Source organism: Esox lucius, chromosome 20 (assembly GCF_011004845.1).
Source record: "Esox lucius isolate fEsoLuc1 chromosome 20, fEsoLuc1.pri, whole genome shotgun sequence".
Lineage (NCBI taxonomy): Eukaryota > Metazoa > Chordata > Actinopteri > Esociformes > Esocidae > Esox > Esox lucius.
Genome location: NC_047588.1, coordinates 13,096,578 through 13,113,581, shown reverse-complemented (window position 1 = coordinate 13,113,581; position 17,004 = coordinate 13,096,578). Strand labels below are relative to the sequence as shown.

At 40.0% G+C, this 17,004-nt stretch overlaps 1 protein-coding gene across 1 annotated transcript in view; it reads left to right on the top strand.

The window, feature by feature from the left end:
- Window positions 1–15,450, top strand: part of ube2e2 (ubiquitin-conjugating enzyme E2E 2) — a 31,004-nt gene extending 15,554 nt beyond the window's left edge. Inside the window, 3 exon segments of the mRNA NM_001304079.1 lie at window positions 3,712–3,844; window positions 9,204–9,351; window positions 14,682–15,450. Of these exon segments, the coding sequence (NP_001291008.1) occupies window positions 3,712–3,844; window positions 9,204–9,351; window positions 14,682–14,779 (379 nt within the window). The 3' untranslated portion in view covers window positions 14,780–15,450.
- The last annotated feature ends 1,554 nt before the right edge of the window (window positions 15,451–17,004 follow it).

Genomic DNA, 17,004 nt, shown 5'->3' with positions numbered 1-17,004 from the left:
AGAAGAGAAAGCTCAGTAAAATGTCCCCCTTCTTAGGGAAACGTGGTAAACTTCACATGAAATCCACATCTTGCTCAATCACCCATGCTTTTATCTTTACTCTAATGAGAAATAAAAGTAGATTCGTTAATACTAGACAACTCTATATGTTGATTTCTCACAACAGCTGTGTGCTACTTTTGTACAAATGATTTTCACCTTTTTTAATACTCTAAATTAGATCAGTCATTAATGTTAGCGCTGCAAGTATATGGGAACAATCCACTTCTAAAGGTGACAGTTTTTGAGCCAGTAACTTGGGGAAAAGTTGGCTGTGTCAATTTCTTTAGAATGCATTTAATACTCATGAACTTGTAACATTTATTCATTCAATATTACAAAACGTATAAAATGACCATTTGTGGGTAAAAGTTTTGTCATATCATTTCAAAGAAGAGTGATATTTGACATTATATTAAATACCTTCATTACCACCAATATATTTGGATTCCATTGACCTGTCTCTCATACTTCAGTGCTTTCTGTACTACAATCATACAATCCATCAAATATTGACAATATGTGGACGTAGTTGGGCATCATGCTCTATTATGCAGCTGATATGTCAATCAGAACTGTACTTGCGATATTTAAAGCCATTTTGACAACCATGGTTTGTGTATTCCTCATCTGGTGACACAGTCAGTCAGTTTGACCTTTATAATGCAGAGGTTACCTCATCTACCGAAGCACCATCACATCAGTTAGATGAATTACAGCCAGCTACAAATAGACATCATCTGCCCTGTTGCACTGACAGGGAACCTGCCCAGCATGGTTTCCAGAGGCTTATTAATGTCACCCTAACAGATCATCAGCCTCATCAGGGGAAATCCACATCTGTAATACTCCTATAGATGAAGAAGCAATTTTTGCAAAAGAAAGGATCATAATAAAGTCCGCTGTGAACAGTGTCACTGGATCACCGAAATTTGGGGAAACACTTACCAGTGAGACTTATGAAAAAGTAGGAATGCAAGGCTTTAGAATAGCTTTTTAAACTAGGAATAAAAAATAATCTAGTCAATTATGATTAACTGTTTGGTGACGGCTGTTTCAAAGCATGCCCTTCAATAAACCAGGCTGTTGTGTCTCAACTGATTGCCGGGACAACACAAAAAGCAAGAGAAATAACTACATTTCCATAAAAAATTTTGGCAGGCCTGTTTTTAAGCTCACAAATTATATTAATCACACCCATTTTTCTATACCTTTTATGAACAAGTGTGATTATAACTACAATAGATCCATTTTGAGCACCTTTCTCTTGATTGCTTTGATATTCAGCTTCAAAAAGTCACATTCTAGAGTACTTCTACAATATGCAAATATGTATGGAAGTCATTTCAGTCAAAATGTTTACTGTCAAAATGTGATTGAATTCAAATGGCTGGGGTTGCATTGAGCCGTATTTGTTTGATACTCAAGTTGTATACAGTTATTATATACAGTGGATATAAAAAGTCTGCACACCCCAGTTAAAATGCCATGTTTTTGTGATGTAAAAAAATGAGACAAAGATAAATCATGTCAGAACTTTTTCCACTTTTAATGTGACCTATAATGTGAACAATTCAATTGAAAAACAAACTGAAATCTTTTAGGGGGAAAAATAAAAACCTTACAATAACCTGGTTGCATAAGTGTGAACACCCTCTTATAACTGGGGATGTAGCTGTGTTCAGAATTAATCAATTACATTCAAACTCATGTTAAATAGAAATCATTACACACCTGCCATCATTTAAAGTGGCTGATTAATTTAAGAATAAAGTTCAGCTGCTGTTGTAGGATTTTCCTGACATTTTCTTAGTTGCATCTCAGAGTAAAAGCCATGGTCCGCAGAGAGCTTCCAAAGCATCAGAGGGATCTCATTGTTGAAAGTTATCAGTCAGGAGAAGGGTACAAAATAATTTCCAAAGCATTAGATATTCCATTGAACACAGTGAATACAATCATCAACAAGTGGAGAAAATATGGCACAATAGAGACATTACCAAGAACTGGACATCCCTCCAAAATTTATGAAAAGACGAGAGAACTGGTCAGGGGGGCTTCCAAGAGGCCTACAGCAACATTTTCTGGCAAGTACTGGCTGTGTGCTACATGTGACAGCAATCTCCCATATTCTTCATATGAATGGGCAATGGGGTAAGGTGGCAAGACGGAAGCCTTTTCTTACAAAGAAAAACATCGACGCTTGGCTGTAGTTTGCAAAAACAGAAAGCATGTGGGAAAATGTGTTATGGTCTGATGAAACCAAGGTTGAACTTTTTGGCCATAATTCCAAAAGGTATGTTTGGCGCAAAAACAATACTGCACATTACCCACAGAACACCATACCCACAATGAAGCATGGTGGTGGCAGCATCATACTTTGGGTCTGTTTTTCTTCAGCCGGAACCGGGGCCTTAGTCAAGGTGGAGGGAATTATGAACAGTTCCAAATACCAGGCAATTTTGGCACAAAACCTTCAGGCTTCCGTTAGAAAGCTGAAGATGAAGAGGTACTTCACCTTTCAGCACGACAACAACCCAAAGCACACATCCAAATCCACAAAAGCATGACTTCACCAGAAGAAGATTAAAGTTTTGGAATGGCCCAGACCTGAATCCAATTGAACATCTGTGGGGTGATCTGAAGAGGGCTGTGCAAAGGAGATATTCTCGCAATCGGACAGATTTGGAGCGCTTTTGCAAAGAAGAGTGGGCAAATATTGCCACATCAAGATGTTCCATGCTAATACACTTCTACCCAAAAAGAGTGAGTGCTGTAATAAAATCATAAGGTGCTTCAACAAGGTATTATTTTAAGGGTGTGCACACAGATGCAACCAAATTATTGTGAGTTGTTTATTTTTTCCCTCAAAGATTTCACTTTGTTTTTCAATTGAAATGTTCACGTTATAGGTCACATTAAAGGTGGAAACAGTTCTGACATGATTTATCTTTGTCTCATTCTTTGACATCACAAGAACCTGGCATTTTAACAGGGGTGTGTACACTTTTTATATCCACTGTACAATTGGGGTTTGTGTTTAAATTTGGGTTAGCTTTAGGATTAGGGGTTAGCAATTTGTTTGTGTAAAGTAATGACATGGAATCATAGGTATTGGCTTTTGGATCTGGATGAGCAATATTCTTCTGTTGGCACTGCTCCAGCAAAACCCTTACTACCAACAGTGGGGGAGGTTGTAGCATGGAGACCTAATATGGAAATGGCATTAATTACAAGGCTTTCCTAACAGATGTGACCCTCACCTCACTCAACATAACTACTCTACAAATAACGGATCTTTAAGATACTATTACACTGCAGTGTATATTGTTTCAATTGATTATGTTAAATTGTTCCTCAATCTTACTGGTCTTACTGATGAACTCTGCTTCACTGGGAATGTTGCAAATGTTTGAGTTCTGGGAACATTTCGTTTTTGCTGCAAACAATCCAGACCTAAACTTTAGGAGAACATGGTCAGACTAAGGTAAATCTGTCAATACTCTCTCAATCTCTCGGACTGCAAATATCATTCATTAACTTGTCAGAAGCAAGCATTTATCTCCTCACTCACTCCCTTTGAGCGCCGACGTTGTCAGTTTTAGTCTACTGTCAGTAGATGCTGTCAGTTGCCAATGCCCTAAGTAGACCCATGGACATGCGTTTCTGTTTCAGCGCCGGCCCCAAAGGGGACAACATCTATGAGTGGAGGTCAACCATCCTGGGTCCACCAGGCTCTGTTTATGAGGGAGGGGTATTTTTCCTGGACATCGCCTTCACACCCGACTACCCCTTCAAACCACCCAAGGTCAGACGCACCACCACACTGCTGGGTTATAGCTGTTGAATCATTGTGTTGCTGTCGTCCTCTTTGTAGAACTCTTGCATTTTATCAGCCAACACGATTCTCTGGAACTCTAGTGGGCTTCTCCAAGCTTTTTTCTTTTTCATCAGTCAATTTGTTATTAGCCTTTTCATGGAGTTTAACCTGTGGAGTGTGTTCAGTATTTAAAGTCATAATCAATTATTTGGAGTACGATTTCAGAGAGTTGGGAGTTATATTAGAATTGACTCCATACCAGTCTTGATATGCAGGACGTTTTGGGTTTTGATTGTACAGTTAGTTTGTAAACGTGATACAACCCTGTAATGTCCCCTGTGCCACTTCAGAGGTTTCCAACCTACTTCAAACTGTTCTCTACCATCTCTGGTCACTTGCCTGCCACTCTGCAGTCACAGATGCAACAATGACAAGGACTCTGCTTTCCCCTTTTAATATACATCCAAAAGTTGTCTATATAGCATTAGGGAAAACCCCACTTGACCTCACTTGAATTAGTTGCCACCCTAGGGTCATGACCTATTTACTTCTAAGCATGTTTAGAACAGATTAATCAAAAACAAAACACACTGGTGAAAAATAATTAAGGGAACACTTATATCACACATCGGGTCTCAATGAACAAAATATATTTAAGATCAAAATCTTTACTGTACATTGTGTAATTTGTTGAGAGCAAAATGAAGTTACAATTCTCAATGGAAACCAAAATCACCAACCGATTGAAGGGCTGCATTCAAACGCACTGAAAATTAAACTAAACAATTGAAATCACAGGCTGTTCCAACTTCTATTACAAATTCTATCACTGCAACTCATAATGTGACTCAGTAGTGTGTTTGGCCTCAACGTGCCTGTATGCAGTCCCAACAACGTCTGGGCATGCTCCTGGTGAGACGCCGGATGGTGTCCTAGGGGATCTCCTCCCAGACCTGGATCAGGGCATTAGTGTACTCCTGGACAGTCTGTGATGCTACTTGGCGTCGTCGGTACATAACGTCCCAGAGGCTCTCAATTGGATTCAGGTGTGGAGAACGTGAGGGTCAGTCAATGGCATCAATGCCTTTGTCATCCAGGGACTGTCTACACACACTGGCCACATGAGGCCAGACATTGTCCTGCATCAGGAGGAACCCATGGTCCCACTACACCACGATGGGTCTGAGGATTTTCTCCAGGTACTTTACAGCAGTCAGGGTACCGTTGGCTAGCAGTAGAGGTCTATGTGACCCTCCAAGGATATGCCTCCCCAGAACATCTCTGACCCACCGCCCAAACCGGTCATGCTGGATGATGTTGCAGGCAACATAACGTTCACCACGGCATCTCCAGACTCTTTCACGTCTGTCAGATATTCAGTGTGAACCTGCTTTCATTTGTGAAGAGAACGGGGCGCCAATGGCAGACCTACCAATTCTAGTGTTCTCTTGCCAATGTCAATCGAGCTGCACTGTGCTGGGCTGTGAGCACAGGTTCCACTAGAAGACTTTGGGCCCTCATGCCACCCTCATGGAGTCAGTTTCTGAAAGTTTGGTCAGAAACATGCACACCAGTAGCCCGCTGGAGGTCATTATGTAGGGCTCTGGCAGTGCTCCTCCTGTTCCTCCTCGCACAAAGGAGCAGATACAGGTCCTGCTGCTGGGTTGATGCCCTTCTATGGTCCTGTCCAGCTCTCCTTGTGTAACGGCCCGTCACTTGGTATCTCTTCCATGTTCCTGAGACTGTACTGGGAGGCACAGCAAACCTTCTGGCGATGGCACATATGGATATACCATCCTGGAGGAGCTGGACTTCCTGTGCAATCTGCTATTACCAGTAGTGAAAGGACATTAGCAAAACGCAACACTAGAGAAGAATCAGTCAGGAAGAATAAGGAGAGAGCAATTGTCTGTGGCCACCACCTGCAAACCCATTCCCTTTTTGGAGGTCTTGCTGTTGCCTCTCCAGTGCACCTGTTGTCACTTTCATTTGCACCTTCACAATGGATTATGCTTCCTAACTGGACAGATTGATATCCCTGAAGTTAAATTGATTTGGTGTTACACTGTGATGATTGTGTTCCCTTCCTTTTTGTGAGTAGTGTACTATCAAATTTGATGTTACATAACGCCCAGTACTATTTTGGATATCTCAGTCTTAGCGTTTCCTCAAACTCTACTCCACCTCTTTGATTTAGAGTTCTCTCTCACTCCCATTTGGCCAATTTCCTTTCTCTCTCTTCTCCATTCTTTTTTTGTCTCTGTTCCTCTCTGAGCTGTTTAACCACATGCTCTGCTGTTTGACAGCAGACTCAAACAAATCCTCAAGCTCTGCTTAGTGTATCCAGAGGGCTCAAGAGTTTTGTCCCACTGTGATATGCAGCCAGTCCATACTCTCATTATAGTGCTTCATAGACACTTCCATTACAATGCTCCATTGGCGCTGTGCTGTATATACTATCCATTCTTATCTGGGCAGAGACTGTTCTTCAAGCCCCTAACTAAAATCCCAGTTTGACAAGATTGTTGGACAGGTGGGAAGGATAAGATTCAGTTGTTATGGTTAAAGTGGGGCAATGAGAGCCAGTGTGGTATTTATAATGTCCTGTCCTTACTGTTTTCAGAAAGCCAAGGCTCATTAGACATTTCCTCTTCAAGGTCAGTGTCACACTATCCAGATGCTGATTATTGGAAAACCCTGTGGTGTCTGGCATAAACAGATCTGAGCTCACATTCAGTCCCAAACTATGTAGTAAACTACTAAGGAATGCTTGTGGACATTCGTTGTACAATGGATTGACGTGAGGCCATTTGTAGCTAAGAATGTCTTCATCAGTCCATATTTGAAACCTTTGGATTATAAGAATAATTGTTTTCCTTTAATGAACAGACTTGCAACAGTAAAGAACTGATTTTCTTTTAGGACTTAAAAAGGACTACAAATGTTTTTTAGCGTATTTGGAATTGCAACATGCTGCCGCCTGTGGGCTATTTCAAAGTGTGTATGTTTGGGTGCCTGTTTTATAAAACTTCTGTCATTGTTTATCGTACAGGTAAAAGCCAAAATATAGGAAATCTCGACAGGGCTTTCAGCTAACACAAGCTACCAAGAAAGCTTCAATGACTTTTGCAGATTCTACAAGCATCCGGAACTCTATTTAAGGGATGCAACACTGTTCTTCCACCACACATTCAATAAACATTAAACATTTGGTTGAGATCTGGTGACTAATACAGCCATAACATAACATTACACAAAACTATCTGATCAATCTTTGTCACTGAATCTCAGATAAACAGTTATCAGATAAAGACCCTTTGAAAGTCACTGAGATCAGTTCTAGGCATCTGCTCTTGTAACATTTACAGGAGTGAATTTAAACAATAACATGACTTGTCTCCTCCTCTTCCCTTATGGAACATATCAGAATAGTATTAGTTAGTCCAGGCTGGTTCAGGGTTTGAGGGATGTGAGTTTCTAAACCAAGGATGTGGAGACTATACAGTTGTGCCCAAAGTTTGCATGCCCTTGCAGAATATATGTACCATTTGTAAAGAAATCATGAGTGAGCAGGCAAAACACATTTATTTTATTTCTTATGGGATTCATATTCAACAGTATGGTGTAGCACAATCATAAAACAAAACATGGAAAAAAATAATAAAATGAAATGACCCCTGTTCAAAGGTCTGCATACTCTTAGTTCTTAATACTGTGTATTGCCCCCTTTAGCATCAATAACAGCATGCAGTGTTTTGTAATCGTTGTCTATGAGGCCCCGAATTCTTGCAGGTGGTATAGCTGCCCATTCGTCTTGGCAAAATGCCTCCAGGTAATGCAATGTCTTCGATCGTCTTGCATGAACCACATGTTTGATATCTGCCTAGAGTGGCTCAACAATATTTAGGTTAGGAGACTGTGATGGCCACTCCAGAACCTTCACCTTTTTCTGCTGTAACCACTGGAGGGTCAATTTGGCCTTGCTCTTAGTGTCATTGTCATGCTGGAAATCCAAGAGCATCCCATGCGCAGCTTTCGTGCACAAGAATGCAAATTGTCCAGCCAGTATTATGACTTTAGAGCTCACACACCCACAAAACATCAGTGAGCAACCACCGTGCTTCACAGTGGGGATGGTATTCTTTTCACAATAGGCCTTGATGACCCGTCTCCAAACATAGCGCTAATGGTTGTGACCATAAAGCTCTATTTTGGTCTCGTCACTCCAAATTACAGTGTGCCAGAAGTTGTGAGGCGTGTCAAGGTGTTCTCGGGCATATTGTAACCAGGCTTTTTTGTGGTATTGGCGCAGTAAAGGCTTCTTTCTGGCAACTCGACCATGCAGCTCATTTTTGTTCAAGCGTCGTCCTAATGTGTTCTTTGAAACAACCACACCGTCTTTTTCCAGAGCAGCCTGTATTTCTCCTGAGGTTACCTGTGAGTTTTCTTTGTATCCCAAACAATTCTTCTGGCTGTTTTGGCTGAAATCTTTCTTGGTCTAACTGACCTTGGTTTGGCATCAAGAGATCCCTGAATTTTCCACTTCTTAATAAGTGACTGAACAGTACTGCCTGGCTTTTGCAAGGCTTTGGATATCTTTTTATATCCTTTTCCATCTTTATAAAGTTCCATTACCTTGTTACGCAGGTCTTTTGACAGTACTTTTCCGCTCCCCATGGCTCAGTTTCTAGCCTGCTCAGTGCATCCATGTGAGAGCTAACAGACTCATTGACTATTTATACACAGACACTAATTGCAATTTAAAAAGCCACAGGTGTGAGAAATTCACCTTTAATTGCCATTTTCACCTGTGTGTGTCACCTTGTGTGTCTGTAACAAGGCCAAACATTCAAGGGTGTGTGAACTTTTGATCAGGGCCATCTGGGTGATCATTCTGATTTAAAAAGGAGAGAAACAACTATGTGATAATAAATGGCTTCATATGATCACTATCTTTAAATAAAATATTTTCAAAATCAGTGCCAACATTTCACAATTTCTGCCAGGGCATGCAAACTTATGAGCACAAAAGTACATATATGCAAACTGACAGATGGACTAGCGAGAACGTTTAAATGGGGAATGTCTCAGGCTCTCAGAACAATTTTGAAGAAAGAAATATTTACATTTACATTTAACTTTTATTGTTGCCTTTATTTTGGAAATGAAATGTATCAAAACTGTGCAGAAGTTTTATGAGGCCTGTCACCATGTCCTTACTAAGAAATTAGCATATTGCTGTTTGTTATATTTTATTTTATTCTATATTGTATGCTACTTCCCCGTTCAGCATTCCTGCTCAACCAGAGTTCTATGTGTAAATATTGTATTATCTGGTACTCACCAGGTGACCTTTCGGACAAGGATCTACCACTGTAACATCAACAGCCAGGGTGTGATCTGTCTGGACATCCTGAAGGACAACTGGAGCCCTGCCCTGACCATCTCCAAGGTGCTACTCTCCATCTGCTCTCTGCTCACAGATTGTAACCCAGGTAAAACAGTGTTTCCCCTACTTTTTTCCTAATTTGTCAACTTTATTTTCGTAACATTTGACTACTGTCTTAACATCATTCCCTAATAATATCCTAAGTACTCAATTAACCATTCTCTAAGGTAGTCCCAGCCTCAAGTTAGGCTATGATTGGTTTGTTGAGTTGTGCATTGAATTATGTTATCAGCAGTTGTGTGTAGAAATTGGTAATCAGGCATTTTTTTATAAATTCATGCACCTACGGTTTTAGTCGCAAATGTGTCTGAATTTGTCGCACTGTAGAGCCCTGCATTTAATTTTACAGGGGATTTCTACATTCTTTTTTTGAAAATGTGAAGGCTGAAATCAAGACAAATCTTGACAGAATTTATTCACATTTTAAAAGATCTTGTAACCAACAATATGTACAAACCCGATTCCAAAAGAGTTGGCACACTGTACAATTGTGAATAAAAACAGAATGCAATGATGTGGAAATTTCAATATTTTATTCAGAATACAACATAGATGACATATCAAATGTTTAAACTGAGAAAATGTATCACTTTAAGGGAAAAATAAGTTGATTTAAAATTTCATGGCATCAACACATCTCAAAAAAGTTGTGACAAGGCCATGTTTACCACTGTGTGGCATCCCCTCTTCTTTCTATAACAGACTGCAAACGTCTGGGGACTGAGGAGACAAGTTACTCAAGTTTATGAATAGGAATGTTGTCCCATTCTTGTCTAATACAGGCTTTTAGTTGCTCAACTGTCTTAGGTCAGTGGGTGGGATATATTAGACAACAAGTGAACATTCTGTCCTCAAAGTTGATGAGTTAGAAGCAGGTAAATGGGCATGCATAAGGATCTGAGCGACTTTGAGAAGAGCCAAATTATGTTGGCTAGAAGACTGGGTCAGAGCATCTCCAAAACTGCAGCCCTTGTGGGGTGTTCCCAATCCGCAGTGGTCAGTACCTATCAAAAGTGGTCCAAGGAAGGAAAAGCGGTGAACCGGCGACAAGGTCATGGAAGGCCAAGGCTCACTGATGCACGTGATGGCCTGTGTGGTCTGATCCAAAAGATGAGCTACTGTAGCTCAAATTGCTGAAAACTTTAATGCTGGTACTGATAGAAAGGTGTCAGAACACAGTGCATCGCAGTTTGTTGTGTATGGGGCTGCGTAGACACCAACCAGTCAGGGTGCCCATGCTGACCCATCCACTGCCCAAAGTGCCTACAATGGGCACGTAAGCATCAGAACTGGACCACGAGCATTGGAAGAAGGTAGCCTGGTCTGATGAATCACATTTTCTTTTATATCACGTGGAGGGCCAGGTGCGTGTGCTTCGCTTACCTGGAGAACACCTGGCACCAGGATGCACTATGGGAAGAAAGCAAGTCGCGGAGGCAGTGTGACGCTTTGGGCAATGTTCTGCTGGGAAACCGTGGGTCCTGCCATTCATGTGGATGTTACTTTGACACGTACCACCTACCTACACAATATTGGGCAGTATTAGGCAATATTGATCATTGTGTATATACAGTTGTGCTCATACGTTTGCATACCCTGGCAGAAATTGTGAAATTCTGGCATTAATTTTGAAATAATGACGGATCATGCAAAAAAATATTATTTTATTTAAAGATAGTGATCATATGAAGCCATTTATTATCACATAGTTGTTTGGCTCCTTTTTAAATCATAAATCTGTGTATTAATATTCAATGAGTCTGTTAGCTCTCACGTGGATGCATTGAGCAGGCTAGAAACTGAGCCATGGGGAGCGGAAAAGTACCGTCAAAAGACCTGCCTAACAAGGTAATGGAACTTTATAAAGATGGAAAAGGATAAAAAAAGATATCCACAGCATTGCAAATGCCAGGCAGTACTGTTCAATAACTTATTAAGAACTGGAAAATTTGAGGATCTCTTGATGCCAAGCCATGGTTAGGTAGACCACTGGTAAGAGGTAAGAGACCACTGCACCTTTTTCTTTCCTTGCTGAAAGGAAGGTTTTGAGTGAGGAACAGAAGGGTTAAAATTAAGAGACCATTGCAAATTGAACGCTTTGAAAATAATGAAAAAGGTGCTGTGGTCACCTAATTTTTTTCCGGAGATGTATATATGGTTGCTTATGGTTGTGACTATGAATGCAGACGGCCGTGCAAACAGTACATTTGCTCCGTTTGTTCGTCATACACTAGCCAATCCCACACCTTTCTAGTGTCACCCTGTTGCCACTCCTCAGAAAATAAACAATTCTTCTTTGCTTTGACAGGGTTTGTCTAATTTATTGTTATTTTCACCACTGCTGGCCTTTTTATCCCAGCAATATGCCGCCACATTTCTGCTATTAAGCTAGCTTGAATGAAAGCAAAATGTTTATCTCCGCCTGTATGTAGAGCAACACCACTTCTTTTGCAATGCACCGATAGATTTTGAGCCGACACTCTTGCCACTCATAATAAATGTGGTTGAATGTCAATCAGAGAGAGTCAGAGAGAGTCTGAACAGATTAATTGCAGTAGTTTATTTCTATTTTTAGGATTAACGTGTTTTGGGAGGTATTTCCTGAAGCGTATTTTTTGGCTAATGTCTACCTGCCACAGTGGCAAATCTATGCAACAAAGTCCTGACAGACTTTCTTCCATTGCATTTGAAAGCCTGGTGTAATCATGTATTTAATAAATCTGAATTTTTTTATATAAATAATGGTTTACAAAAGTTTTACTTTATCAACTCTGCCAGTTCTAGGAAGATTGCAACAGACACCAAAAACATGTCAACATTCCCCACTATTGTAAACGGCTAGTTATTTGGTTGCTTTGACATTCAATTAATTCATGTTATTATTTGATAAGTAAATAATTGTAAGTAATTATTATTATGAAAGACAGCCTGTGTATTTGGATTGTATTCTCCTTTTAATATGGTTAAACTATTGCTTTGTTAAAATATATGTCTTGTTCAAAAGAAACATTGATCATCTAATAGTCAAGTAAAGTGTAAAAGCACTGTTGCTGGTTGTGCATTGCTAGTTCCCTCCAAGATTATGGGCACCGTTGGTAAAGATAAGCAAACAAAGCTATATAATACTGTATGATGTTGTTCATTAGCATGGTCTTACAATGAAAATATATAATTGAGGTTGTTCAAAGATAAAACTATTTTTGGCACCTGTGCATTTAGTTCAGCTTACACCACAGGTTTTTAATGGGGTTCAGCTTACACCACAGGTTTTTAATGGGGTTCAGCTTACACCACAGGTTTTTAATGGGGTTCAGCTTACACCACAGGTTTTTAATGGGGTTCAGCTTACACCACAGGTTTTTAATGGGGTTCAGCTTACACCACAGGTTTTTAATGGGGTTCAGCTTACACCACAGGTTTTTAATGGGGTTCAGCTTACACCACAGGTTTTTAATGGGGTTCAGGTCAGACGACTTGGATGGAAGCTTGAGTCTGTGTTGAGCAAGCCGTTTTTGTGTGGAGCTGGGAAATGCATTGGATTATTGTCCTGCTGGAAGATCCAGCTATGACCCGGTTTTAACCTCCTAGCGGAGGCAGACAGATTTAGCTTTTAAATATCCTGGTACTTGACAGTCTATGATGCCATAACAAGGTTTCCAGAGCCTTTGGAAGGAAAACAGCCCCTCAACATCACATCCACCACCATACTTCGAAGTGGGGAGTATCATGTTTTTCTGCCTGACTATCCCTCTTTTTATGCCAAACCCTCTGTTCATTGTGCCAAAAAAAGCTCTATTTTTGTCTCATCTGACCTTAGAAACCAGTTACGATCAAAGTTCAAATAACGTTTAGCAAACTCCAGGCACTGATGTTTATGTATTGATGACAGGTTTTTTGGATAGTTTTTTACCTCAACAATTCTACTCACTGCGCATAGGGGTAAAATATACTTGGGTCATTTTCAAGGCAGGTTTCTTAACAGTTTTAGTTGATTTAAACTTCATAATTATTGACCTAATGGTAAAGATGGATATTTTCAGCCATTTTGCAATTTATTTCTTAGCTGTTGACGAATGAATGAAAGTCAACATCCTTTTGTCTTTTATTTCATAGGTTAGTAGATGAATGAGAGTTTGGCATATGTTTCACCTCATTTATACTCCACTGAAAATGGAAGTGAGTTCCTAATGACTCAGGTTAATTAGAAAAAACATATCAGTGGCTGGGGACATCTATTAGATTTGGTTTATAGGAATTTCAAGAGGTGACATTTTTTTGAGAAACACGTTTCATATGTTTCTTAAATCTGAATTGACTGTGTAACATACATGGAACGATAGAATGTAAGAATTATAGTGTTTCTCAGTATTTTCTCACTGACATTTCTTTGCACTTTTCACAGAAGTGCATACTTAAATGCAGACTTTCTATTAGACAACTAGTCTGACAGGCATCTTTTATCAAAATGGAGAAGCTGTGTGTCATTGAGAAGCATGGTGATCTACTAAAACACAACAAACAATGGCAGACTGGGTAATGGGCTAGGGTTTCCTCTCTGGAAGGAGGGTTTCAACTGCACTTACAATCTGGAACCGATACTGCACTTTAAATAAAGAACAAATCTTAATTTTTTGGTCTGCCATGTTTCTGGTTACAGTCTGTTACCCAGTGTTGGTGCTCAGTGGGAGTAAGCCCATATGCAACCTGGAAATGGATAGAATAGATTATGTTGAAAACAACAGACAGACACCTTGGAGGCTGTCTCAAGTTATTTAACAACTCTGTCAGTGTACACATCTCTTATTTCCTGTTTCCTAAAATTATACACTGTTAATATTGTCTCCATTTCGGTTTGTGAGCAAACAAAATAAATACCAGTAAAATATATTTGTTATGCTATTTGCCCAGAACTGAAAGTAAAACACATAAGCACAAGTGGTATGTGGGGTAGGGAAGAGTTGTTTTGAATGTGCATTAGTGTTGCTGCAATTGACCTAGCTTCAATGTAGGAAATACATTTTAAATGTAGCATCTTTAATAGGCATTTACTGTAGATTTTCATTATTCATACCACACTGATCTACTTGGCATGGGGTCCCAGGGGGCAGTGAATATCGGCCAGCAACATTTGGTTTGGGGGAGGAATTATCAGCAAGGATTTGGTTGACATAGTGCCCATTAGCAACTCCCTCAGACAGGTTGTGGTTCTCCAAGCCAAGATGAGACACCTCACACCCAGATAAGGCTCACCTCATTTTAGAATAACCCATGTATGAGTTGTTTTTTTTAATAGTGTGATAATGTAATGTCAAATCTCTGTGAAATGCTACTAAAAGATGATTGCTCTTATCTGAATCTTTCCTTTCCTTCATGCAGCGGACCCTCTGGTGGGAAGCATTGCCACACAATACCTGACCAACAGAACTGAACATGACAGAATAGCCAAGCAGTGGACCAAGAGATATGCCACATAAACCATCACCCGCCCACTCTGAGTCTGACTTAGTCACTGTTACCCTCCCCCACCTCTCTCTACCTCTCTTTCCCCTCAGTCTGTCAAAGCACATTCACTAAGTGCAACTGTATATCAGTCCTTCTCCCCACTCCACTATTTGTCTACCTTTTCTGTTTAAAGAATGATCCTTTGTTCCTTGTTGACTTGAAAGCTTCTTTTTTATACAAAGAGTAGATTGGGATTTTATTTTCCAATATCTGAATGTTGGAATTATTGTATTGAGAAAAAAAAAAGATAAACATTGTCCATCATCTATACGGTAGGCTATATCCTTGTTTTCTAGTGGCTCCAGGAACGAAATGCAGATTATATACTCGTTTTACTTTACTATGTTCTTTTGTGTTTTTTTATTTAGTATTTTTATTTAGTATTTCAGTCATCAATGTTATCTGCATGGAACAGGAGGAAGATTTGCATCAAAGAAAATGTAATGCCCTTCCCTATGGTTTTGTTTGTACTGTATGTATTTTTTCAAATGCTTTTGAGGCAGACCACAGAAATATAGGTCTAGCTGTGAAAGAGGCAGGACTTGTACATTTACTATCTACCCGCCACCTCTGACACAGCAGGGTGGTTTGTTGTGCACTTGTATTATTGAAGCACCCAATAAAACACTGTGGTTGGTGTGACTTGACTAATGACAATACTGTTCTGAAACTGACCTCTCTGTTCTACTGTGAATGGAATTGTAAAATAGTACATCACCTAACAGCCCTGTAGCTTGCTGCCTCAATAATAATAGTAATTTGAATATATTAGGATTGTGAAATTATTTACACTACATTTTCAAAGTCCCTGAAATAAATGGCAAAAATACATTAATAAAGACAAGACTACTAGACAGGGCAATTGATAAACAGCTGATGCTATATGGATAAGGAAAACCAGAGCAAATCTGTTATCCGAAAGTCTTCCTACAGACTACAAGGTATTTAGGCTTATTTTAAAGGAGTCTGGGGTGCCTTCGGCTGTTCTTGGGCATTCCAGAGGCTGGGGTGGTTGACCTGAGAGCCTAGTTCCCCAAAAACAGGAGTAAGCTGTTGTTTGACCTGAGGGTGAAGGATTATTAAGCGAGATATGGAGGGGTATTGCCATGAATACATAAAGTGTGCTGGGGGGTTTTCAATTAAATGTGAAATGAGATTGGGAGCCAATGCAGAGATGCCAGAATGAAGATGGTGTAATGGTGTTTCTGCACTTTCGTCAGCATCCAAGCAGTGTTGTTCTGGATGTATTGGAACAGTTGGAGGCTCTTGGTGGTGTGCTCTGAATTTTAGGTATGCTTCCTCTAATACCAGATTGGTGGTTATGCTATATGTCCGTTTTAGAGCAGTGTTGGACTGATCTTTCACATTGGGGTTGTATGATTGCTAGATCAAATTTCTGATTACAAATATTTACTGTCCTTGGCAAGATATCTAATTCTAATTGCTCCACTGGAGCCCAATGCGGCACCACCTGCACCTCTACGTTGGTTAAACCTTGTGTGAAATGTATAGGTAAAAAAACATCCATAGGGTGTAAGTGGATGAATGACCCCTAGCTGTCACTCTAAAAACTCAACGCGTGTTGCTGATCTAGATTGTGCGTGACCATTTGTGTGGTTGCTGTCCACGATGCACCTGGATGATTTGCTCTTATTAAAACCTCTTAAACCCCAGACTGGCGTTAACAGTTTCTCCTGGGGATGACTATTTGCACCCTCTATAACCATTGTGATTATTTTTGACTGAAATTCAGTTACTACTGGGTAATAGGTGTTATCGGAAAGAATATCTTAATGAAGGATCTATCATTAAAAGCCCTTGAACTCTTTATGATCTCCACCCAGAAGAGGACTGGCCGTGCCCGGAGACCTGCTCCTCTCTAGCATTCCTACCTTTCTCAGGGGTATTTCCTAGCCACCTTGATTCAAAATGTTTAGGTCTTGGTGTTGAAGACTGGGTATGAGTTGTGACAACTGCTGATGTAAAAAGCGATTCAAAAAACATGTGATGTTTCTGATGACACAGTCATTACCTATGCATACAAGGACCTGATTGGAATACAGGAACTCTTTTAAACCAGGATAACCAATACTACAGCTGAAAAAAGAGCACCACAGGTGGTTTATGGAATAAAACTCTATGGTCACCTGACTCCAGTTACTTCAAATAATCTCCGTATCAGACAAATGATTTGCGT